The sequence below is a fragment of the Leucoraja erinacea genome, chromosome 9 (assembly GCF_028641065.1).
Source record: "Leucoraja erinacea ecotype New England chromosome 9, Leri_hhj_1, whole genome shotgun sequence".
Taxonomy (NCBI): domain Eukaryota; kingdom Metazoa; phylum Chordata; class Chondrichthyes; order Rajiformes; family Rajidae; genus Leucoraja; species Leucoraja erinaceus.
The window spans coordinates 24,279,604-24,307,161 of NC_073385.1; the positions used below are offsets into that span (position 1 = coordinate 24,279,604).

The window sequence follows — 27,558 nt, forward strand, 5'->3', positions numbered from 1 at the left end:
CAGATGGGCTGAGGAATGGTTGATGAAATTTATTAGAGAGAAATGTGAGGTGTTGCATTTTGGGAAGTCTAACATGAGCAGAACCTGCACAGTGAATGGTCAGACTCTGGTTGGGAGTGTCGTTGAGCAGAGGGATCTAGGACAACTGCCTTCTGTGGCAGAAAATTCCACAGATTCACAACTATCTGGGTGAAGAAGTTTTTCCTCATCTCAGTCCTAAATAGCCTACCCCTTATTCTTAAACTGTGACCGCTAGTTCTATACTCTCCCAAAATGGGGAACATTTTTCCTGCATCTAGCCTGTCCAATCTAAATGAGAGTTAGATTTAGATCTTAAGGCTAAAGAAATCAAGAGATAGGGAAAAAAGCAGGAACGGGGTACTGATTTTAGATGATCAGCCAAGATCATATTGAATGGCGGTGCTGGCTCGAAGGGCCGAATGGCCTACTCCTGCACCTATTTTTCAATGTTTCGATGTTTCTATGGGTGCATGGTTCCTTGAAGGTGGAGTCTCAGGTAGCTTTTGGCACATTGCCCTTCATCAGTCAGAGAAAGGAGTATAGAGTTTAGAAGTCGTGTTACAGTTGTATAAGACGTTGGTGAGGCCATATTTAGAGTATTGTGTTCAGTTCAGGGCACCAGGTTATAAGAAAGATGTTGTCAAACTGGAAAGGCTACAGAGAAGATTTACGAGGATGTTGCCAGGACTGTAGGGTCTAAGCTATATGGAGAGGATGAGTAGGCTGAGAATCTATTCCTTGGAGTACAGGAGGATGAGAGGTAATCTTACAGAGGTGTATAAAATCATGAGAGGAATAGATCGGGTAGATGCAGTCTCTTGCCCAGCAGGTGAATTGAGAACCAGAGGACAGAGGTTTAAGGTAAAGGGGAAAAGATTTAATAGGAATCTGAGGGGTAACGCTTTCACACAAAGTATGGCACAAACTGCCAGAGGAGGTAGTTGAGGCTGGGACTATCCCAGTCTTTTAAGAAACAGACAGGTACATGGATAGGACAGGTTTAGAGTGATATGGACCAAACGTAGGCAGGTGGGACTAGTGTAGCTGGGATATGTTGACCGGTGTGGGCAAGTTGGGCCCAAGGACCTGTTTTCATGCTGAATCACTCTATGACTCTGACTCTAAATGCTTGAAATGCTTAACGTATCAGGCAATGTGTGGAAAAATGAACAGAATTAATTTTTCAGGTCATGGATCTCTTGCTGGGCTGGGAAATAAAGGAAATAAGTCAGCTTTACACTGCATTGAGGAGGGGGAGAGAAGGGCAAAGTGAATATCACTTTGGAATAATTCCAGGATTGTCATTGGGAGAAGCTGTAAATGAACAATCTAAAACTGCTGCCTGGCCTTTGTCCAACCACCTGCCAATCAAAAACCCTCTTGCCTGTATCCACCTACCACTTGCCAGTCTTTGTCTGGCCCCCACCTCTCTTCCTATGTTCTCCAGAGATGCTGATTGACCTTTTGAGTTACTCCAGCACTCTTTTTCATTTCCTGTAGATGCTGCCTGATCTGGGAGTATTTTCAACATAGCCTGATTTTGTTAAATTAAAAATGTTACTCCCCTAAATGATTTCAAATATGAAGTAAAGAGGTTTTTTTTAATGATATTTAGAATTTGTACAAATGTGTCTACTGGAGATCAAATCAGAATATAATTTAATAAAGTAATCCAAAACTTCTCTCCTTCATAGGAAGAGGGAACTCTCCAGGTTGCAGAATATCACACAGAGATCAAACACATTCACTTTTGCCAAGTTCAGAGCTTACAGATCCATGGGAAGCAAGACCTTTCTCCAAACCAGACTTGGCACTATCAGAAGCTCTGAAACTCGTATCCGATGAAGATTGGTATGTATTCTTTTTTATTTGGTTTTGGATATTCTGCATTACAGTCGAAAGATGATCTGCATCAGAATAATCACTAAAGTTTACTAAAGGGAATAAATGCTGCAACTTTTTTTTGTTGGTCAGACTCTTAATGTGATACTGGTTTTAGTGTTAATCACATAACCTCAAGTCATTTTTGGAATGGGTGCATTGCGGATCTTCCAAAATAATATCTGGCTTTACAATGGTAATGTGAGGAGCAGAAGTTACCTATATTTGGTGCCTGTTCCTGAAAGTTTAACTATCTTGATTAGATAAATCAACCGAAGGTAACATTTTCATGTTCTGTAATACAGCTGGTTTATGAAAATCTAATATTGGATGTATGAAACTAATCTTAGCTATGAAAGTAGTCTGTCAAGTAAATTTACTTCCTTCAGTTTCACACAAAATAACGTTGATTTATCTTAAAATGTAGTACATTCATTTTACTTAACAGATATGCTGTGCTATACATAGTTAAGCTTGTTTGTTATTTCAAATGCTGCATTGGTACAGCTTGCATGAAAATACACTTTTTCTTATTAAGATTTTAAAACAATTTTGCCCTCCTTTGGGGACTGTTCTAATAGTTTAACCAATGATATGCATTCTAGTTCCACATGAAATAAACCTTCGATTGTAATCATGTATTGTCATTCCGCTGACTGGTTAGCACACAACAAAAAAATTTCACTGTATCTTGGTACACATGACACTAAACTTAACTGTTTAAGAATTGGCAGGGAATCTGTTTAATCAAAGTTCTGATAAAAATTAAATATGAACTGGAAAAAAAAATCACAGGCATTCCTCCACTCTCATTTACCACCCCTGAGCAGATTCTCCCCTTTTTTTTATAGATGACCTAGTCAAGTTCCAACCTTATAGCATATCACCCCACTATGAATAAATGCAATTGTGCTGATGATGAGTAATATTTTGACTTATTTGATGGATTCTAATTCACTTTTGTATGTCTTCACAGGGAGAAAAAAATTGAAGGCATCAATTGTATTCGATGTTTGTCTGCATACCACTCGGATGTGTTAACAACAAGATTGCATGAAGCAGTCTTTGCTGTTGTTCAAGAGGTTGTTATATTATGCTTTTCTTTCTGAGAATTTTCATCTCTGTGGAATTAAAACAACACATATTAAAATATATTTCAGGGCTCGAAATTAAAGGTTGCCCGGGTGCCAATGGCAACCTACTGTCCCGTCGGGCAACCTGAAAGCCATGCCATTTTGCCTGGCTTGGCAAGCACCCGGGACACCTATCGTTTAATTCTAAGCGGGCCCATTCTCTGTCACTCTCTATCACCGCACGTCATTCGCGTCCAGGTCTCGGTTCTCCTCTCGGCTCCCGGCTCCCGACTGCCACGGCCTGCACATGCGCACAACCATGGCCAGCACATCATCGGCCGTGGTTGTACGCATGTGCCGCCCTGCACATGCCCACTGCCACGGCAACTGGTCAGCGTCGGCCACTTTCTCCCTCCCTTTGCATTGTGGGAGATCTGGCCGCCATTCCTGTCCGGTCGCTGCCTCACCGCAACCGCTGAAAACCAACGCAGAATTACTCCCTGGAGCTGGAGTAACTCCCTGGAGTAACTCTTGCTTCTTGGTTTCTTGATTCTCCAAAAATTTTCCAAATGGAATTTAAACTTGAGTGGACCTACCACAACCAAACTCCAAACTCTGAAAAATAATAACCTATTGCATTTTATCTGTTTATTTATTGTGTATATATGTATGTCTATGGTATATAAACACACTGAACTTTTATCTCTATTCTGTATTATGTTTACATATTCTGTTGTGCTGCAGCAAGCAAGAATTTCATTGTCCTGTCTGGGACACATGACAATAAAACTCTTTTTTTGGGAAATGGATAGATTTTAATTGTCACATGTGAGTGGACCCACCACAACCAACACACCAAACTCTGAAAAATAATAGCCTATTGCATTTTATCTGTTTATTTATTGTGTATATATGTATGTCTATGGTATATAAACACACTGAACTTTTATCTCCTATTCTGTATTATGTTTACATATTCTGTTGTGCTGCAGCAAGCAAGAATTTCATTGTCCTGTCTGGGACACATGACAATAAAACTCTTGACTCTTGACTTGGACTTAAGTAAAAAAGGGTTTTTGGGAAAAAAGAGCTATCTTAAATGTAGTTGCGTCTGGTTGGGTACCTTTGGTAGGGTGAAGACTATTCCATGCTTTAAAATTGTGCGGGGAAACTCCATGGATCAGCCAGCATCTCTGGATAGCAGAAATTGGGTGATGTTTCAGGGAAGGGACCCTTCTTTAGATTTCCTCTGGTTTTAGTGTATTTAGTTTAATTTAAAGATACAGCGTGGAAGCAGGCTCTTCGGCCCACAGAGTCCACGCCGACCACCGATCACCCGTACACTAGTTCTATCCGACACATTAGCGACGTGTCAAGAGTGTTTTATTCTCTCACGTACCAGTTAGAACAATGACATCCTTACTTGCAGCAGCACAACAGAATATGTAAACATAGTACTCTGTAAATAATGTTATAAACGAGAAAACATAATTCCATACAGACGGCACCCATATTCAGGATCAATTCCGGGTCTCTGGCACTTTTAGGGAGCAGCTTTATGGTCAATGTACTGCCCCATAGTCTTGAACTGAATTAAAACATGCAGTAGCTGTAAAGGGGGACATAGCGTCACTTGGAGATTTAAGACTGAAAATGGATAGCTTTTTGTTAGTAACCAAAATTATCAACGTATGATTTTTTGTGTGTTGGAAAATAAAATATAGTGGCACAACTGGTGGACTTGCTGCCTCACACGCCAGAGATCTGTGTTAGATCCTGTCCTCGGGCACTGTCTGTGTTGAATTTGCACCTTCTCCCTGCAAGCATGTGGGTTTCCTCCCACAACCCAAAGACGCCTTGGCTTTGTAGGTTAACTTGTCTCTGTAAAATTGCCCCTAATGTGTAGGGAGTAGGTGAGGAATGTGGGATAACAGAATTGGTGTGAATGGGTAGACAAAAATGCTGGAGAAACTCAGCAGGTGAGACAGCATCTGTGGAGCGAAGGAAATAGGCGACATTTCGGGTCGAGACCCTTCTTCAGACTGATGTGAGGGTGCGGGGAACGGGGGGGTGGGGGGCGGGAAGAAGAAAGGAAGAGGCGGAGACAGTGGGCTGAGGGAGACCTGGGAAGCGGAGAGGAGAAAGCAGGGACTACCTGAAATTGGAGGTCAATGTTCATACAGCTGGGGTGTAAACTGCCCAAGCGAAATATGAGGTGCTGCTCCTCCAATTTACGGTGGTCTCACTCTGGCCATGGAGGAGGTCCAGCACAGAAAGGTTGGATTCGGAATGGGAGGGGGAGTTCAAGTGCTGAGCCACCGGGAGATCAGGTTGGTTATTGCGAACCGAGCGGAGGTGTTGGGCGAAGCGATCGCCAAGCCTACGCTTGGTCTCACGGATGTAGGGTTGCTGACACCTTGAGCAGCGGATAAAATGGATGAGGTTGGAGGAGGTGCAGGTGAACCTCTGCCGCACCTGGAAAGACTGCTTGGGTCCTTGAATGGAGTCAAGGGGGGGAGGTAAAGTGAGACAAGTATAGCATTTCCTGCGGTTGCAAGGGGAAGTTCCAGGAGAGGGGGTGGTTTGGGTGGGAAGGGACAAATTGACCAGGGAGTTACGGAGGGAGCGGTCTCTGCAGAAAGCCGACGGGTAAGGAGATGGGAACATGTGGCCAGTGGTGGGATCCCCGTTGGTAGACAAAGCTGGAGAAAATCAGCCGGTGAGGTAGTATTTATGGATCGACCGAATAGGCGACGTTTCGGGTCGAGACCCTTCTTCAGACTGATGTCGGGAGGGGTGGGGGGGCGGGGAAAAAAAAGGAAGAGACGGAGACAGTAGGCTGTGGGAGAACTAGGAAAGAGGGAGAAAGCAAGGACTACCTGAAATTGGAGAAGCCAATGTTCATACCGCTGGGATGTAAACTACCCAAGCAAAATATGAGGTGCTGTTCCTCTAATTTGCGGTGGCCCTCACTCTGGCCATGGAGGAGGCCCAGGACAGAAAGGTCGAATTCGGAATGGGAGGAGGAGTTGAAGTGCTGAGCCACCGGGAGATCAGGTTGGTTATTGTAAACTGAGTGGAGGTGTTGGGCGAAGCCATCGCCAAGCCTGCACTTGGTCTCACCGAGGTTCATCATGCGCTGAATAATCCAACCAGATTTTTGTTTGGAAGTGGAAAGAGATAATAGAAATTGCATTCATTGCAAAGTGTAAAAAGAGATGAGATACTGTATTGTAATTTTGCTGCAAGTCATTGTGGTATATATCATGTCATGATTGGTGAATATGTTTAGTTTGCGACTTTATTTGAAGCAGAAATATTATGTGAATGCTTCATTAACCATAATTCCAACTGGTAACTACGCACTTCGTCCGAGCATCTTATCGCACGTGTCATGCAAGCCGTCTTAAATGACCACCTAAACTGTCATTTGGCACCCTAAAAAGCTGCCGAGATTGCCCGGCTGGCAACAGGGAAAAAAAGCCCTGATATTTTATATATACAATCAGTATCCAAATTGGAGCTGCAGTCTGTAAAATGGATAATAATCACGATGTATTACATTGTTTAAATTATAATGCGACGAACTTCATTAATTTAATTGAAGCCAATCTTTTTGTTTTGAGTTGGAAAATATGTTGGGGTTTAGGAAAGGAACTGGGATAATGGTTTTGAAATTTGATTGGCAGAATATTGGAAGTATTCTGGCACCTGAACTGTCACCATATTTTCCATGACCTTACTGGAATATGCAGGTGAGACTAAGTTAGCAATCAAAATAGGTGTGCAACAAGGAGCTGGTATTGCAAAAGGGAGTGTATGTTTGAATAATAACGATGATTAACAGAGTTCAAAACCTGCACTGGCATGGTAATCCACTTGGAATTTATTCTTAAATGATGAAAGTATAGGACTCCAGAAGAACATTAAAATGTGTAAATATAATTCATAAATCATTGAAAGTAGATTGACATGAACATCAATTGAAAAAAGTTAATGGGGTTAATAATCTTTAGAGAGTTTACTGAAGGGAAGAAATGCTGCAACTTTTTTTGATGGTCAGACTCTTTATGCAATTCTGGTTTTAGTGTTAATCACTTGACCTCAAGAAGTCGTTTTTGGAATGAGTACATTGCGGATCTTCCAAAATAATATCTGGCTATACAATGATAATGTTAGGAGCAGAAGTTACCTATATTTGGTGCTTGTTCCTGAAAGTTTAAATATCTTGAGTAGATAAATCAACCGATAGTAAAAGTGTTTGGCACAACCAGTCCCTGGGTTACATATGGGTTCAGTTCCTGAGAACTCTTTAAGTCAGAAACATTGTTTTCTGCAGCTACCCATTTCATTCTTTTATTTCCTTGATTAATCACCCTAATCACCAAAATTTAATGAATTATATCCTTTAATTAATGAATATCATTAAAACATTATTATTATTACTAGATTGAAAAATGCTTAAAAAATATATGGGAGAATTTGCATAAAGGTGAATTTTCATAATTCAGGGAGTACCCTATATAGATTTGACTTGATAGTCAGGATGTACATTGAGGCATGTTGATGTCAGACCATTTAACATGTGAGTGGTTGAAAAACAAGATTGTTTGTTATCCACCAATCCACAACCAAAGGTATGGTTGCAGAGTTTATGTTTGATAAAGTTATGTAGGAATATGGAAAAAAAACATGGGTAAGTAGCATTGAAACAGGAAAGAAGATGGAACCGAAAGAGGATAGAGGCAGAACTAACCCCTGTTCCTTTAATCAGATGAATCTAATGGGCCTGTCGCACTTAGGCAACTATTTAGGCGACTGCAGGAGACTATGCTGTCGCCACATGTTTGCGGTTGGTTGCCGGGTAGTCGCGCTCATGGTCGTGAGGAGTTCCCGCATTCTGGTCGCCGCGAATTTGTCAACATGTTGAAAAATTAGCGGCAACCTGAATGAAGCCGCCATGGAAAGTAGCGAGAATTCTTGTGCCGTAGGAGGGTCGCCAGGAAGTCCTAGTGGGTTGCCAGCAGGTCGTAGGTTCTCGTAGGTTGTAGTCGGTGCTGACCGGTGAATTTCATTGGCTCATTGGGGAAAAAAAAACGTAAGCAGTAGTTTTCAGAACCAAGGATAACCAACCGTTATCCTTCAGAACCAAGGATAACCAACTGTTAATGTCGCCTAAAAAATCGCCTAAGTGGGACAGCCCCATTATACTTAAACAGTGTGTAGGAATTGTTTTACAGGTGAAATGGAATCACAAAAATATGAACAGTGATAGTATTAGACACAAAATTCCTCACTGCCTTTGAGATAAAATTTGATGACATTTCTGTGGTCTTTCAATCACAATTCTGACGCACTCAAAATCTATCTTAATCTAAGAGAAATATTGCCCTATTATACAGTTGAAGGGAATCATCCAGTTATCTCCGTTCTGACAGAAAAAGGTGCAATCATTTGCAGTCCAAAATCTTAATAGATACTTCAATGGACAAAAAATAATATGGTTGCATGTGTGGAGGCTCTATCTTTTTAATGAATTATTAAATCAAGTCTCCTGGTTGAACTTGTCATTTCCAACGTCCTGTCAGCATCTTTGACTGGAAAAACAGTTAATCTAATATGCTGCAATAAATAACATGGTGGAAGAACTCAGCCATGTCAAGCAACATCTATAGTTGCAAAAGAATGCCCAAATTTTGGGTCGAAACTCTGGATCAGCTTTAATATGCTGATCACTAATTAAATATGCTATTTGCTGTATAATATTGAATTTAGATTCTACAAAAATAACTTTTCTTCTTGTGCTATCCCTCAAAATTGAGGATGACTGACTTACATTCTAGTTTGAGCTGCTAATCAATTCAACATGTGAACAGCAGATTCTTCCACAGGTGGTGGCTGTCAGAGGAGTAGTTTGTGATGACTCCTGGTAATGTATAGCATTGAGGTTCTCAATACCAATGCATATGATCCTTCACCACTTTGAGCAATGGTGGGATAGAGATTGTACTGGATCTGCACCATCTCCTGCCTGCCAGCATTTACCTGAGCAGGAAGTAGAAGTCTGAGAAAAGGTCTGAAAAAGAGTCTCGACCCAAAACGTCAGCTATTCCTTTTCTCCAGAGATGCTGCCTGACCCGTGTAGGTTACTCCAGCCTTTTCGATTTCTCTTTGGTGTAAACCAGCATCTGCAGTTCCTTCCCACACAGAAGTCTGATTAAGTTGACTTTCTGAATCTTGGAGGGATCCAGGGAGGACTGTAACAAATACCCCTGACAGTCTTGTCCTGATAGCATCAGCTGCTCCATCTAGCACTCAACATAACCCAGTCTCAAGAAGGGTCTCGACCCGAAGCGTCACCTATCCATGTTCTCCAGCGATGCTGCCTTGCTCAGTTACTCCAGCAATTTATGTCTTTTTTCAGCGAGTCTTGATAGTCCAGGATTTACTTGCTTGGCATCAGCTGAATATCAGTGGTGTCTTTGGAGCTGCTGCACTATTTAGCCCACTGTGGATATTTAGGGGAACCTTCACAAACTCCAAATAGACAAATTGATGTTTAATTTAGGAATAGAATTTAAATGAATTTTTCAAGAGCTATATTTTTTCGAATTAACTATTTTTCCTATTAACAGGTGAAAAATCTTCGTTCTGGTGTTTCAAGAGTAGCACTGCTCTGCTTGGGAGACATGTTCACAGTATTCAAAAAGAATATGGATCAAGAACTGGATGTTACTGTTAAAATCCTTTTACATAAAGCAAGTGAATCAAGTGCCTTCATACGGGAGGATGTGGACAAAGCACTGAATACAATGATCATCTCTGTTACTCCAGCACGAGCAATTTCATCCTTAATAAATGGTGGATTAAAGTAAGCATAACACAAATTTCAATATGCAATTTATAGAAAAATATTGGAACAGTTTACCATCAACTATTTTCTCTTTGAATATTTGTTATTGTCTATCCTCAGAACAAATAAAGGGTTGTTTCCTTTTCAATTTTGAAGCCTATTTAAACATAACGGCACATAAATAAGGCAATAATGTAGGCTACTGCCTACATTTATTTCACCATGACAACCTAATAATACATAATTTTGCTTCAGCACAGTTTTCTTTAACTGCATTTTAATATCTTTTGCTCAGCCACCTTAATGCTGTGGTCAGAAAATGTACTGCACAACATCTTGCCAATGTAGTGGAGCGAATGGGAACAGGTCGGCTTTTATCTGGAATTAAAGATATAACTGATCGACTCATACTTGCAGTAGCAAAATTTGCACAAGATGGATTACAAGAAACAAGGCAAGTAAATATATTTTAATAATGTTTAATAGAACAGTCAGTTACAGTAGGATCATGATCAGCTAGGCAAGTAGGTCAAAGAATGGCAAATAGTGTTTAATTCAGATGTGTGGGAAGTCAAACCAGGACCTTCAGGGTAGGGTTCTGGGGAATTATGTAATGCAGAGGGATCTCAGAGTACAAGTTTATTATTCCTTAATAGGGTGGTGACAAAGGTTTTTGGTACATTGGCTGTCATCAGTTGGGGAATTAAAGTTGTACAATATGTTGGTGAGGCTGCACTTAATGTATGGTGTTTTGCTTTGGTTATCCTACTGCAGTAAGCAGTCATTAAGCTGGAAAGATTTACAAGGATGTTGCAGGACACGAGGGCCTAAGCTTATAGGGTGTGCTTGGGCTATTCCATTGAGCATAGGAGGATGAGCACTGATCTTAGAGAGGTGTAAAAAATCATGAAGGGAATAGATAGGGTGAATGGACAGAGTCTTTTCCCAGGGTAGGGAAATCAAGAACTAGTGTGTACAGGCTTACGATGAGATGGGAAAGATTTTCCACTGGGGCAACTTTTTTACACAGAGAGTTGTGGGTATATGGAATGAGCTGCCGGAGGAAGTAATTGAGGCAGGTATAGTAACAATTTGACAAACATTTGTACAGGTATATTGATAGGAAATGTTTTGAGAGAAATTGGCAAATAGGACTACCTTACATGGTCAGTATAGATGAGTTGGACCAAAGGGCCTTTTCCGTGCTATATGACTCTATGAATCTATGGACAATGAATGTATGTCATCACTAGTCAATATATGAGCTCTCAGTAGCACTGGTTGTTGCATGAAATCCAAAACGTAGAAAAGGACCAATTGCTGATGAATATACTTGCTGAACCATTGCTGATGGTTGCATCTTTTTAATTCCTTTAAGTCCATGTTTTCATGTTCTTCTGTTCTCGACATGCATTTGTATGATGCCAACAGAATTGAGTACATAACAGCATAGTCTAGCTAAGGCTGAAACCTCGCAAATGTTGGAAAGGTAACTCGGTCAAACTGGTGTTTTTGCGTGAAATAATTGCAAAGAAATCGGAATTTTTAAATGTTTTTTATAGGGATTGAAAAGGAATTTTACATTTTTAAATCCTTTTGACTAAAGTGCCCTCCATAATGTTTGGGACAAACACCCATCATTTATTTATTTGCTTCTGTATTCCACAATTTGAGATTTGTAATAAAAATCACATGTGGTTAAAGTGCACATTGTCAGATTTTAATAAAGGTCATTTTTATACATTTTGGTTTCAACATGTAGAAATTACAGCATGTTTATACATAGTTCCCCCCATTTCAGGGCACCATAATGTTTGGAACACAGTGATGTCATGTAAATGAAAGTAGTAATGTTTAGTATTTTGTTGCATATCCTTTGCATGCAATGACTGCTTGAAGTCTGCGATTCATGGACATCACCAGTTGCTGGGTGTCTTCTCTGGTTATGCTCTGCCAGGCCTGTATTGCAGCCATCTTTAGCTTATGCTTGTTTCTAGGGGCTAGTACCCTTCAATTTTCTCTTCAGCATATAAAAAGCATGCTCAATTGGGTTCAGATCGTGTGATTGACATGGCCACTCGAAAATTGACAATTTTTTAGCTTTGAAAAAACTCCTTTGTTGCTTTAGCAGTCTGTTTGGGATCATTGTCTTGCTGTAGAATGAACTGCCGGCCAATGAGTTTTGAGCAGATCGGATGCGTTTATGCACTTCGGAATTCATTATGCTACCACCATTAGCAGTTGTATCATCAATTAAAATAAATAAGCCTGTACCTGCAGCAGCTAATCATGTCCACGCCATAACATCCCCACCACTGTGTTTCACAGATGAGGTGGTATGCTTTGGATCGTGGGCAGTTCCTTCTCTCCTCCATACGTTGCTCACTCTGATATAAGTTAATCTTCATCTCATCAGTCCACGTCCTTTTTCCAGAACTGTGGTTGCTCTTTTAAGTACCATTTGGCAAACTGTAACCCAGCCATCCTATTTTTGCGGCTAACCAGTGGTTTGCATCTTGCAGTGTAACCGCTGGATTTCTGTTCATGAAGTCTTCTGAAAAGTGTTTCTAATATGTCGGACAGTAGTTTGGGGATTTTTCTTTATTATAGAGAGAATTCTTCTGTCATCAGCTGTGGAGGTCTTCCTTGGCCTGCCAGTCCATTTGCGATTAGTAAGCTCACCAGTGCTCTCTTACTTCTTAATTATGTTCCAAACAGTTGATTTTGGTAAGCCGAATAGGCCTGTCCCACTTAGGCGATTTTTCAGGCCACTGTTGGCGACTGTTAAGTCGCCGGCAGTCGCCTGAAACACCGGCTACTGGAACGGCGACTGGAACCGGTTACTGGAACGCGCACACACGCGCGCGCACCCACACACACACACGCACCCACACACACACACACACACACACACAAACACACCGCTTCCTTCACCAACCTGTTATGCAGGCGGGGGACAGGGCAAGCGAGGGGAGTGATGTCTGAGTGAAATTCACACGGTGCAAAGCCAATGTGATACAGACACACACCGTGATGAACAGGAAGGTTGGCGCTGTAATTAAGATGGTGAGAGCACAGTGTACGGGAAGGGTCACATAAGTCCTTTAAAAGAGGGGGGATGGAGTGGAGACAACTTTTAAGAAGCCAGAGATACACGGCTATGAAACTTATCCTTGGTTCTGAAGACTACTGCTTACGTTTTTTTCCCCCAATGAGCCAATTAAATTCACCAGTCAGCACAAGCTGCAACCTACAAGAATCTTCGACCTCCTGGCAACCCATTAGGACCTCCTGACGACCCACCCACGGCACGAGAATTCTCGCTACTTTCCATGGCGGCTTAATTCTGGTCGCCGCTAATTTTTCAACATGTTGAAAAATTTGCCATGACCAAAATGAAGCCGTGACTAGTTCCCAGATTGTGGGAACTCCTCTCAACCATGAAGGCGACTACCCGGCAATCACCCGCGAACATGTGGCCACCATGTGGCGACTGCATAGTCTCTTGCAGTCGCCTAAAAAGTCACCTATGTGGGACAGGCCCATAAGGTATCTAACAGTTTTATTCTTGTTTCTCAGTCTCATAATGGCCTCTTTGACTTTAATTGGCACAACTTGGTCCTCATGTTGATAAACAGCAATAAAAGTTTCCAAAGGTCATGGAAAGACTGGAGGAAAGACTAGGTGCTGAGAGCTCTCTTCTACCTGCATTAAGGAGGCAATTAAGTATGTGTCCCAAACATTATGGTGGCCTGAAATGGGGGGACTATGTATAAACAGCTGTAGTTTCTACATGGTGAAACCAAAATGTATAAAAATACCCTTTAATAAAATCTGACATTGTGCTCTTTAACCATATGTGATTTGTTATAGACAATAGAAAATAGGTGCAGGAGCCAGCACCGCCATTCAATGTGATCATGGCTGATCATCCCCAATCTCTTGAAAGTATCCAGAGAACCTGCCTCCACCGCCCTCTGAGGCAGAGATCTATTACAGATCTCAAATTGTGGAGTACAGAGGCAAATAAATGGGTTTCGGCCCGAAACGTTGCCTATTTCCTTCGCTCCATAGATGCTGCCGCACCCGCTGAGTTTTTCCAGCATTTTTGTCTACCCAAATAAATGACAGATCTTTGTCCCAAACATTATGGAGAGCACCGTAATTCAAGACAATAGCAGATATTATCTTATTCAGGAAAAATATTCCTGAAAGAATAGGAAATGAGACCTCTTGTGGTAATCAGAACTATTTCAGCTTAAAGATTTGTCTGTAAATTATTAGTTTAAAGTCCTTTGTGACGGTTTTGTCAAGCCATCAAACACTTGAATTTTGAAATTAAAACACCATCCCTTGTATACTCTTCAATCAAAATACCGAAATGTAATGTAATGATGCATTTTGCAGATACTATGGACGCAAGATGTTGTCGATCTTGATGTCTCATCATGATTTTGACAAAGTGCTTGAAAAGCTTTTATCACCCAGGGACCTTCCTTACATTCGAGATACTGTCAATAATCTCCGTCAAAAGGTACAAGAAAGTTTATATTTCAAAGACCTGAGTTGTGAATTTAATAATGCAATTATTTGGAAAAAAAATGGCCTTTGCAGAGTTTTTAAAGTAATTAATTTGCTTTGCATGTCAGCTTTTTTGCACATTGACATTGTTCTTTACAATAATGAATCCAATTGTATTTTCACTTCTGTTAGGGCCTTGGAGAAATGCCATTAGATACCCCATCCGCGAAGAGCAGACGGCATACTGGTAGTGGAAGTATGCGAGCTTCATCTTGCTCCAGGGAGGTACAAAGTTTAACAGGAAGGTATTGATTTTGCTGTTAACCATTTACAAAAAGAGCATTGCATTGTAGTGACTGAATTTCTAATGTTATGACTATTAAATGTAATAGTTTTACATCACAAAGGGAAATTGTTCTAGATGCTGGAAACATGAAATATAAACTGAAAATGCAATAAATACATATCTGCAGAGAACAAAACAGAATGAATGCTTCAGGTTGAAGTAGAAAATAATTGGAGATAAAGTAAATTTTAACACGCAGAGGAGAGGATGAAACAGCAGAAACAGTTGTGATAACAGGGCTCTCACTTGACTTTCCCTGTTGCTAGCCGGGCAACCTAGGCAGCTTTTTAGGTTGCCTAATGACAGTTTAGGTGATCGTCTAAGACGGCTTGCATGACGCGTGTGATAATGTGCTCGGCCGAAGTGCGTAGTTACCAGTCGGAATTATGCTCAATGAAGCATTCACATATTATTTCTGTTTCAAATAAAGTCACAACTAAACATATTCACCAATCAAGACAAGATATATACCACAATGACATGCAGCAAAATTATAATACAGTATCTCAACTCTTTTTGCTCATTGCAATTAATGCAATTTCTATTATTTCTTTCCACTTCCAAACACAAATATGGTCGGATTATTCAGCGTATAATCAACCTCGGTGAGATCAAGCACAGGCTTGGCGATCACTTCGCATAACACCACTCAGTTCGCAATAACCAATCTGGTGATCTCCCGGTGGCTCAGCACTTCAACCCCCTCCCATTCCGAATCTGACTTTTCTGTCCTGGGCCTCCTCCATGGCCAGAGTGAGGTCCACCGTAAGTTGGAGAAGCGGCACCCCATATTTCGCTTGGGCAGTTTACACCCCAGCGGTATGAACATTGACTTCTCCAATTTCAGGTAGTCCCTGCTTTCTCCTCCCCTCCCAGCTCTCCCTCATCCCAATGTCTCCGCCTCATCCTTTCTTCTTCCCGCCCCTCCACTCCCCTCCCACCCTCACATCAGTCTGAAGAAGGGTCTCGACCCGAAACGTAAATTCAACACAGACGTGCCCGAGGACAGGATCGAACACAGATCTCTGGAATGTGAGGCAGCAAGTCTACCAGCTGTGCCACTATATTTTGTTTTCCAACACACAAAAGATTATATGTTGATAACTTTGGTTAGTAAAAATAAGAAACTATCCATTTTCAGTCTTAAATCTCCAAGTGACGCTATGTCCCCCTTTGCAGCTACTGTATGTTTTTATTCAGTTCAAGACTATGGGGCAGTACATTGACCATGAAGTTGCTCCTAAAAGTGCCAGAGACCTGGAATTGAACCTGAATATGGGTGCTGTCATGGAGTTTGCTCCTTTTCCCTTTGATCGAATGGGTTTTCTCCGGGTGCTCTTGTTTCCTTCCACATTCCAAAGGTGTGCAGGAACCTTTTTCAGACCCAACCCAAAACGTAATATTTTCCTTTTGTCCAGAGAATTTGTCTGACCTGTTGAGTTACTCCAGCTTTTTGTGTCTATCTTCAGTTTAAACCAGCATCTGCAGTTCCTTCCTACACACACAATACTATACGATAGAACTTTATTAATCCCAGGAGGGAAATTGTGTGTGTGTGAGTGTGGGTATATATATTATATACACACACACATATATTTATATAGTTATATATTCATATATAAATATACACTGTTTTGTTTTCTCGTTTATAACATTGTTTACAGAGTACTATGTTTACATATTCTGTTGTGCTGCTGCAAGTAAGGATTTCATTGTTCTAACTGGGACGTGAGAGAATAAAACACTTGACTCTTGACTTACACCGCTAATGTGTGGGATAGTGTACGGGTGATCGGTGGTCGGCGTGGACTCGGTGGGCCGAAGTGCCTGTTGCCACTCTGTACCTTTCAATTAAACTAAAAACACTAAAACTAGAAGGAGTCTAAAGAAGGGCCTCTACCCAAAACAACACCCAATTTCTTCTATCCTGAGATGCTGGCTGCTCCATGAAATTCCCCCGCACAATTAAAGCATGGAATAGTCTTCACCCTACCAAAGTTACCCAACCAGACAACTAAATTTAAGGTAGCTCTTTTTTCCCAAGAACCCTTTTTTGCTTAAGTCCAAGTCAAAGTGTCAAGAGAATTTTTTTTGTCATGTGTCCCAGATAGGACAATGAAAGTTTGGAGTTTGATGGTGGACCCTTCACCACCTCCAGTTTAAATTCTATTTGGAATATTTTTGGAGTAACTCTTGCTCCAGGGAGTTACTCCAGCTCCAGGGAGTGATTCTGCGTTGGTTTTCAGCGGTCGAGGCGAGGCGGTGACCGGACAGCAATGCGGCCAGATCGGCCACAATGCAGAGGGAGGGAGAACGTGCCCGGCGCCGACCAGTTGCCAAGGCAGTGCGCATGTGCAGGGCAGCCGATTATGTGCTGGCCGTGGTTGTGCGCTTCTGCAGGGGGAGGATTGCAGGCCGTGGCAGTGCCGGCGGATGTGGAGCGGCGGGAGAGCGGAGACCCGAGTCCCGGCCAAAGATCATAGAGCGGAGCCCGGCACCCAGACACGGATGGCGGGCGGAGACAGAGAGAGATAGAGAGTGGGGCCCGCTCAGAGTTGAACGGCAGGTGTCCCGGGCGCTTGCCAAGCCGGGCAAAATGGCACGGCTTTTAGGTTGCCCGGTGGGACCTTAGGTTGCCATTGGCACCCAGGCAACCGTTAATCAAGTGCCCTTGATAAGGTGATTGGATTATAAAAAGGGTGATAGAGCATGACATCTAAAGCCCAGAGGAGGTTTAATTGTAGAATCATTTTCTGAAATTAAAGAAAAAATGTTGAAGAAATGCTGGCTACCCAAAATTAAAATGTTGAAAATGTTCAGAATTTGAAATTGTTGAACTCTACTCAGGAATTTAGTGAGACAAATAATTAAAGTGACTGGCAATGAAGTGACAGTGGCTTGGATAATAGTTGTTCACTCTACAGACTATGTTCCATAGAGCAACTGGACGGTTGTGTTTGTTATCCCTCATGTACTAGACACCAGTAAATTAATGGGCCTGTCCCTTTTAGGCGACTGCAGGAGACTATGCGGTCGCCACATGTTCGCCACATGGTGGTTGCCGGGGTGTCGACTTCATGGTCGTGAGGGATTCCCGCATTCTGGGAACTAGTCGCGGCCTCATTATGGTCGCTGTGAATTTTTCAACGCCATGGAGAGTAGCGAGAATTCTCGAGCCGTAGGTGGGTCTCTGAAACACCTTAATACGTACAATTAAAAATACAAGGTAGACACAAAATGCTGGAGTGACTCAGCGGGACAGGCAGCACCTCTGGAAAGAAGGAATGGGTTGCTGAACTCTCGTCGGAGAGAGGAGGAGAACCTACAAAGTAGACATACCTTGAGGAGATTTTGCTGTGAAGCGGACAAAATGTGTAGGAAAGAACTGCAAATGCTGGCTTAAATCAAAGATAGACACAAATTGCTGGAGTAACTCAGCGGCACAGGCAGCATCTCTGGAGAGAGGGAATGGGTGGAGTAACTCAGCGGGATGGGCATCATCTCTGGAGAAGAATTGCCTGTCCCGCTGAGTTACTCCAAACCATTCTTTTTCTCCAGAGATGCTGCCTGTCCCGCTGAGTTGCTCCAGCATTTTGTGTCTACCTTCGATTTAAATTAATTCCAAATACATCTGTTTTTGGAGAAACCAAACCTTTTTTATATGATATGCATTTTACTTGAGCATATATTTTATTTTAAATAAGAGTTCTTTTTACCAAAAAATGCCTTCAGATTTCATTTGTTTGATTATGGATTTTAATTTGTAACAGGGATATCATAGAAGCAGTGAATTTGCGTGATTATACTTGGAAACCATCTCCACGAAATATGATGGAAAATGCAGAATATATGACGGAAATAACTGGCCTTTTGGGTGCAAAGGACTTTCGGGATCGTATCCGAGGGATTGAACAGTTATTATCGGATTGTCAAAACAACCAGGAACTTGTTATAGTTAACATTGTTAAGGTAAATCTAGGTGTAATCATTGTTCAAAATGCTTTTATAAATGAACAATTGAGATATTGAATTGCACATGTTGCAAATAGTTTTGACCTAAATAAACCTACCATTTTAATGCTTATAGTAACAGTAAGATAATACCATTAAATACCAAAACAACATGATAATATTAAAGAACATTGATTATTATTGTATGTCATAGATTTGGTACTATACAGCAGGTGCAATTTTAAAAAGTTCCACAAAAAAACTTTAGTTGGAAAGGGTATCTTTTTGGTCTCATGGGTATCTCACGGGTATCTTTTTCTTTCACAAGGTAGTCCCTATCAGGAATAAGCTGCCAGAAGTACTGATTGTGGATGATCAGCCATGATCACATTGAATAGTGGTGCTGGATTGAAGGGCCGAATGGTCTACTCCTGCACCTATTGCCTATTGCTATAGAAGTGAATACAGTTCACAGTTATGATGAGAAAAAAGATTTTGGACAGATATTTGGATAGGGAAGGTTTAAAGAATGGGCTAATGCAGGAAAATTGGGCTCTCCCAAAATACTAACTTGATTGCTTGGAAAAGGTAGGCTGCCGGGAACCATTGAAATAAGCAAGAACCAGACTTCAAACTATTGAATGTATTGATATAGACCAGTAGTGGGGTAGTTTTAAAATCAATAGATACAGCAGTTGAAGCACAGACCACTGTTTTTTGGAACTGCAGCTGCCATGTTGGACAGCAGGAAGGCACTTTACTACCGATCTAGAAACTGATCACAATATTTGTACAATGATTTTCCACACTTTTTGAAACTTCAGGAATCCTATATATTCTGCAAAATATTCTATGGGTGCTCGTCGAGAATGGATAAAATCATGAAAAACAAAGTTGTGAATAAAGAGGGATGAGTGCATTCCACAAGTAATACTGTCTCCACAACATGAGGCTGTATTGTGAATTAATAAGACTACTCTGGTCTTTGTGCCTTTATTGCTCTTAGATTTAATATTAAAATATATACAAAAAGCTGGTGACACCATGCAGTAAGTTATAACATCTTTTTGATCTTATTTTGATAGTTAACAAGGAAGCTTTTGTGTGCTTGAAAGAAGTCAGTATTATTTTAGCTTTAATATGGGTTTATATGGGTCATGTGATCCAATGCAAGTAGTTGCCTTCCATTTGTGATTCATAAACTTCTTCAGTTGTTTGACCCGTTTTTTCTCCCTCCTGTAATGTTTAACTCACCTTCCCCAAAATAGATCCATTCTGTTCATCTCAAGGATTTTCTATGTTTTGCACACCATTCCATGTTATCATTTTTTTGGAAAGAGTTTTTTTCTGATTTCATTATCACAAAATATAAATGGGAAAAAAAGTGAAATAATAATGTATTGCATAAGGCTAGTAGAACAGAAATGCCCATATAATGTGAAGGTACCTACATTTAGGCAGAAATCCGCAGCAACTGAATAAGGAGTTGAGGGAAATAGTGCTGAACAATGTGCATAAAGGGAGTCATCCTATAAATAAGGTTATGCAGATAGCCTGAATTAACCATTTAGTGGGTAAAATAAAGTTTTCCCCTGTTAAACTTTCAGTGAAAGATAGAGGGAAAATATATATTTAAGGATCCTATCCTTTATTTTGCAGTGATCAGTATTTTTAGAATTTGATTTTCACTGCATTAAATTTGATGAGCCAGAGAAACTAGGGTTAGCTGTTTTCTTCCTTCCTTCACGTTGAATACCATCTGTAGAATCTAATTCAATTTCTTCTTTTGTTTGTGTTGTGGTTGATTGCTTCCTGTGGTCCCGCTCCCTTGATAGAGGGATATCCTGATCATGAATCCGCTACTGCAGCAGCCAGTGCAATGCTGACGTGGATTCTGAATGCCTGTCAGATGCCCGTCTGTTTGTGATTGGGAAGGGGTGGTTTGAGCTTGGGTTGGGAGGGGGGAGGAAAAAAATGATTTAATGTCCTGAGCACTGTCCCTCCATATCCTGCCGTTGTTAGCACTTTAGCAGATGGAAATGAATAGCGGTCACCTCACCAATACCATACATAATCATGGTGTAGTGCTGTTGGCTCTTTCCTACCTGATGTTAAGAGCGAAAGGAGCAAACTCCATACAGACAGCACCCATATTCATGATCAATTCCGGGTCTCTGGCACTTTTAGGCAGCAACTTTATGGCCAATGTACTGCCCTATAGTCTTGAACTTAAGTAAAACATACAGTAGCTGTAAAGGGGGACATAGCGTCACTTGGAGATTTAAAACATTTTAGCAACCAAAGTTATCAACGTATAATTTTTTGTGTGTTGGAAAACAAAATATAGTGGCACAGCTGGTAGACTTGCTGCCTCACACGCCAGAGATCTGTGTTCGATCCTGTCCTCGGGCACTGTCTGTGTTAAATTTGCACATTCTCCCTGCAAGCGTGTGGGTTTCCTCCCACATCCCAAAGACACATTGGCTTTGTAGGTTAACTTGTGTCTGTAAAATTGCCCCTAATGTGTAGGGAGTGGGTGAGGAAAGTGGGATAACAGAACTTGTGTGAATGGGTAGACAAAAATGCTGGAGAAACTCAGCGGGTGAGGCAGCATCTATGGAGCGAAGGAAATAGGCGACGTTTCGGGTCGAGACCCTTTTTCAGACTGATGCGAGGGTGGGGGGGACGGGAAGAAGAAAGGAAGAGGCGGAGACAGTGGGCTGAGGGAGAGCTGGGAAGGGGAGGAGAATGCAGGGATTACAGGGTATTGTTCATACCGCTGGGGTGTAAACTGCCCAAGCGAAATATGAGGTGCTGCTCCTCCAATTTACGGTGGGCCTCACTCTGGCCCAGGAAGAGGCCCAGGACAGAAAGTTCGGAATGGGAGGGGGAGTTGAAGTGCTGAGTCACCGGGATATCAGGTTGGTTATTGCGGACCGAGCAGAAAGTGTTGGGCGAAGCGTTCGCCAAGCCTACACTTGGTCTCACCGATGTAGAGCAGCTGACACCTAGAACAGTGGATGCAATAGATGAGGTTGGAGGAGGTGCAGGTGAAGCTCTGCCGCACCTGGAAAGATTGCTTGCTTCCTTGAATGGAGTCAAGGGTGGAGGTAAAGTGACAAGTGTAGCATTTTTATCGGTTTCAAGGGAAAGTGCCAGGAGAGGTGGTTTGGGTTGGAAGGGACCTATTGACCAGGGATTAACAGAGGGAGCAGTCTCTGCGGAAAGCCAACAGGAGGAGATGTGAAGATGTGGCCAGTGGTGGGATCCCATTGGTAGACAAAAAAGCTGGAGAAAATATGCGGGTAAGACAGCATCTATGGAGCAAAGAAGAAAAGGAAGAAGCGAGACAGTTTCGGGTCAAGATACCCTTGTTGCCCAGATATGAGTGTCGGGTCACAGAAAGACCCTTCTAAGATTGATGGGAAGGGGGAATGCCACTCCCAGGACTATGGCATGGGAAGACAGAAATGCTAGTTGGGCGAAATGGAGGGTTGGTTTATTGCGGACCGAGCAGAAAGTGTTGGGCCTGGGGAAGCGTTCCTCACCGATGTAGAGCAGCTGACACCTAGAACAGTGGATGATGAGGTTGGAGGAGGTGCAGGTGAACCTCTGAGGGTAAAGCGACAAGTGTAGCATTTCTAAAAAGAAAGAAGAGGCGGAGACAGTAGGCTGTGGGAAAGCTGGGGATGGGAGGGGAAGGAGGGGGAAGGCAAGGACTACCTGAAATTGGTGAAGCCAATATTTATACCGCTGGGGTGTAAATAACCCAAGCAAATATGAGGTGCTGTTCCTCCAATATGCGGTAGGCCTCACTCTGGCCATGGAGGAGGCCCAGGACCGAAAGGTCGGATTCGGAATGGGAAGGGGAGTTGAAGTGTTGAGCCACTGGGAGATCAGGTTGGTTATTGCGAACTGAGTGGAGGTGTTGTGCGAAGCGATCGCCAAGCCTGTGCTTGGTCTCACCGAGGTTGATCATACGCTGCATAATCCAACCACATTTTGGTTTGGAAGTGGAAAGAAATAATAGAAATTGCATTCATTGCAACGTGTAAAAAGAGTTGAGACACTGTATTATAATTTTGCTGCATGTCATTGTGGTATATATCATGTCTTGATTGGTGAATATGTTTAGTTTGTGACTTTATTTGAAGCAGAAATAATATGTGAATGCTTCATTGAGCATAATTCCGACTGGTAACTACGCACTTCGTCCGAGCACATTATCGCACGTGTCATGCAAGCCGTCTTAAATGACCACCTAAACTGTCATTTGGCAACTTAAAAAGCTACCAAGGTTGCCCGGCTGACAACAGAGAAAAAAATTTAGTGAGAGCCCTGCAAGGTGTATAATATTTTTGACACTGTCATAGGCCTTTCTTACAATATGCTGTCACAACGCACTGTAGTCTCTCAACAACCTTTCAGTAATTTTCCTTGCCCTCCATTCCAGAATAATAGTGTTTTAAGCCAATAACTCGACACTAGCACTGGCAATAAATAAAAAATAAATAGCGCAGCTTTCCAGCCCCTTATCTCATTGGCCACGCTCGGCTGCAAATCGGTGTCAATCTGGTGGACCATCTTCCTCTAGTCGTGGGGGTGGGGGATTGGGAGGGGCCTCACAAGTGGAACAGGTTAGGGCCTCTCTTCATCTAAATCCGGCCCTGACCAATCTGATAGTTTATGTAGCCATGTTCCAGTTTCATGGAGGCATTATCATACTTGGCCTGTGGCTGCCTTAATGCAAAAACTGATCCAATTCCCTCCAGTACTTTCTTCGTGCTAAGTATGATTTAAAGATGACAATGTGAAGCAATGTGTGTGTGTATCTTTCCCCTCTAGATATTTGATGCCTTCAAACCACGATTGCATGACTTCAACAGCAAGGTGAATCATATGGCTTTAGAAACTATGCAGAAAATAATCCCCTTACTGAAGAATAATCTTGTTCAGATTTTGAATATACTCATTCCTGCTATTGTAGACAATAATCTGAATTCTAAGAATCTTGGAATTTACAATGCTGCCGTCAGTGTCATTCACACCATGATTCAACATATAGGTATGTACAACTGGTATTTTTAAGATGTTTGCCCTGTAATCAAAATCGTGTTTATTAAAAGTATGTGTCTCCAAGTACGTGCAGACGGAAATGTGTGGAGGTGGAAATTGTCTTATTACAATAATGTGGATCACGTATAGAATATTTCCACTAAGTGCAGGGTGTCTTCAGAGCAATCTAATTAAAATAACAAATGCTGGAAAAACACAAGAAGTTAGGCAGCATCTGTGCAAGAGAAACAGTTACGTTTTCAAGTCTAGAACTCTTCAAAAATGAGAGACACATATTAGTCTTGGTTGCAGAGAAGGTGGGGGAAAGGCAATGGGTGGAACAAGGGGAATTACTGTATGAAGATACAGCAGACTAGACTATATGAAAAAATGAAAAGAAGATAACATGCAAAACAGCCAGTTCTTATACAAACAGAAAGAAAAAGCAAGTTACCTAAAGTTGGAATATGGAATTTTTCCAAAATATTGTTTCTTTAAGATTTCCAGCATCTACATTTTCTTTATTCATAATCATCATGATCGCAATCATATTTTATTAGCCAAGTATGTTCTGTAACATACGAGGAATTTAATTTGCCATACAATCATACCAATAAAAAGCAGCAGAATAAAAAGCACACAAAATACATTTTAACATAAACATCCACCACAGTGACGCCTCCGCATTCCTCACTGTGATGGAAGGCAAACAAAAGTTTATTCTCTCCCTTCTTTGTCCTCCAGCAGTTGGGGGCCTCTAACCTTCCGCTGATGGGACAATCTTACTTCTGTAGCCGGCAGCGGGCCTTCCTCATTGGGGCGATCAAGCTCCTGCATCCGGGGGGGGGGGGGGGGGGGGGAATCTCAGTTCCCCCCCTCTGGGCGATCTACCCCGGGTTGGGGTGAGTCGAATGTCGTGCGGCTTTTGGAGCATCCCGCCGTCGGTCTCAACCCGAGACTGTGAGCTGCTTGATGTTAAAGTCCGCAGGCCGCGGTTGGATCGTCGATCCCAGGCAAGGGATTGGCTCTGATGGTAAGTCCACGTCCCCGCAGTGGGGCTCAAAGTCAGTCCCGAGCAAGGCCTCCAGCTCCACGATGTTAGGTCGCAGAGCGGCTGGAGATACAATCCGGAAAACAATAGCATCTCCGGCAAAGTAAGAGATTGAAAAAAAGTTCCCCCGACCCCCTCCCCCATCCCCCACATAAAAGAAACCAGAGAACATTAACACAAACTTTTAAAACACACTAAAAATAACAAAAAAAAGACGAAAAGGACAAACCGACTGTTGGCGAGGCTGCCATTGAAGCGCCATGCAGTAGAATCTAACTAAAATCATCTAACTATAATCTATCTAACTAGTTCATAATCTATCAGCTGGGTGCACTTGAAATTGTATGCTGTTAAAAATATAAGAAAAAAGGGTAACAATACGTGAGTATTATTAGTTGCCTTGAATTTCTTCTTCAGACTTTGTGTCATTTCAGTTTGAATGACAGCTTGAATAAATTATTTTGAAGAATACAACGGAACTGTCACCTGCATTATTATCTTCCACCTCTGATGCAATTAGTATGTTTTAAAATTCTGCTAAGTGCCTGAATCAAAAAATACATCCTTAGGCAGACCATTCTGTTAAAACTTGTTCCTTGAAATTTAAAAAAAAAAGAATGCACCAAAGGCACAGTAACATTTCATTAAGTGAGCTTTATAACACATATAAATACAGTTTGGGTAGTTGAAATGTCATTTCACTTAGCATTGACGGTTCTTTTGTTTTTGTGAATGATTTGTGTAGTTTGGGAAAATCTTTGCAATGATTATATATTTAGAATGCTTTTCAGTAAATTTTGGCTTATATAATATACAAGTATATGATTCTGATCACTGCCCAATAGGATGCAATGGGTTGAATCTATTATAAACAAGCAAGTTTGTATATGCACCCTATAAAGTTATATAAATAAAAAGCTGGGGCCTTGCTTTCAATATAAGAAAAATGCTGTAAAATCTTTCAATTAGGAGAAAATATTAAAAGATACTAGTATAACCCAATATATTGGGCACCAGCTGTGGGGAGAGAAATCATATATAATGGCCATTGGCCAGAAGCATAAACCCTCCACAGATTTTGTTTAAACTGCTAAGTATTTCTAGCACTTCCTATCCTCAGTATTTGCATCCATTTTTAAACGGTATGGCAGCAGCTTTGTGTAGAAGATTAGACATTAGCATTTCATCACTGCAACCTGTATACCAATGCAGATCAGACTGATGGATTGAAGGTGATAGGAGCAGAATTAGGCCATTTAGCCCATCAAGTCTACTCCGCCATTCAATCATGGTTGATCTATCTCTCCCTCCTAACCCCATCTTCCTGCCTTCTCCCCATAACTCTTTCACCCGTACTAATCAATAATCTATCTATCTCTGCGCTGACTTGACCTCCACAGCCATCTGCGGCAAAGATTGAAGCTTCTTTTGTCCAATTGTAAGGGTGTTGCAAAAAAAATGTAGAACCACATGTACAAAGCCAGGACATACTTAAGAGTGTTTCGGAGTGAAAATAATATAATTGCAGGGAAGAACTCCAAGGCTTACATTTAGGGATTAACATAGTAACAGTTGATACAGTTGACTGAATTGAGCCAAGACTCCAAAGACTGTTGAAGATACAAAGTATGTAATGGCATTATTTAAAGATGAATAAGTAAAATTTCCTGCTTTCTCAGCTTTTACTTAGAAGGGTAAATTATTAAACTATTTAAAACAACCAGAAAATCCCGCAATGGCCCAGGGGTTTGGGAGCCTTTGTGGAGAAGTAGTTATCAGTTCAGGTTGATACCTTTCATCAGAATTGAATTGTTAACATTTTTTCTCTCTAATGCACGTGCTATCTTAACTGATGGGATTTAATATTTGTGTTTTAGACTTGCAGCTTCTGTTGGTTGTTTTGTTTTTAATTCACTGTAAAGTTGAAATGTGGAAGGCATATTATGAATGCAAGTTATTTCTTTAAATATTTTACATTAATTTGTATTCAGATAACTTACAACTACTTCAACATTTCTGCAACAAAGCTCAATTCCTGAATGGAAAAGCCAAACGAGACATGACTGAGAAGCTTGCAGGTGGGGTATATTTCTCTTCAATTACGAGTTTGCAGTTGTATTGGCTGCAAACACTTATATGGAAACAGCCATTCCAGAAGATATTTTAAGCAAAGATTAGGCTGGTCACAAAGATTTAACTGTGTTACCTCAGTTTTTGATTAGTGGTAAACAGACAACATGTTTTTGGCACAGAAAAATATTTATAAATTTACTTCTTGAATATGTGAATTTAATGGAGAGGGTTTTGTAAGGTATATTGTGGCAGTTTTTTTAAAGATGAAAGTCTAACAATTTTTTTCCACCAATGCCTTCAGATACAAAGCAGATACTATTGACCTATAAGCTAATAGTGGATACCTTGTTGAGATTGCAATATAGTGCAAGAGATGCTCATTATAAAAATGTGGGTTCATTATGGAAGTTCAGTTTGTATTTATGAAAAAAAAGGTTGTATACAAGACTCTGCAAAAAGAGTAAATATTTACAAAACAGGAGGCACCAAGATGGCCCCCAAGCCATGCAACTCTCTTCCTGCTGGTCCCAGATGTGGATCTGCAATCATTCATTACAATCGCTCCATTCTTTTAAACCTCAATTCCAACAGCAGCGTTTCTTACTCTAACCATGCTCCTCTTAATCTCCTCTTGCACTAAGTATTATTCCCTTTACCCTGTATCTGTACACTATGGGTGGCTTGATTGTAATCATGTATAGACTTTCCACTAACTGGATAGCATACAACGTAA

The 27,558-nt window shown here is 41.3% G+C and overlaps 1 protein-coding gene across 1 annotated transcript in view; it reads left to right on the forward strand.

The window, feature by feature from the left end:
* LOC129700139 (TOG array regulator of axonemal microtubules protein 1) overlaps positions 1–27,558 on the forward strand; it is a 97,453-nt gene that overhangs the window by 66,039 nt on the left and 3,856 nt on the right. Inside the window, exons 13-21 of the mRNA XM_055640367.1 lie at positions 1,716–1,872; positions 2,879–2,984; positions 9,611–9,846; positions 10,124–10,282; positions 14,236–14,362; positions 14,542–14,654; positions 18,466–18,664; positions 23,492–23,711; positions 26,744–26,830. Coding sequence (XP_055496342.1) covers positions 1,716–1,872; positions 2,879–2,984; positions 9,611–9,846; positions 10,124–10,282; positions 14,236–14,362; positions 14,542–14,654; positions 18,466–18,664; positions 23,492–23,711; positions 26,744–26,830 — 1,404 coding nt within the window. The remainder of the gene's footprint in view (positions 1–1,715; positions 1,873–2,878; positions 2,985–9,610; positions 9,847–10,123; positions 10,283–14,235; positions 14,363–14,541; positions 14,655–18,465; positions 18,665–23,491; positions 23,712–26,743; positions 26,831–27,558) is intronic.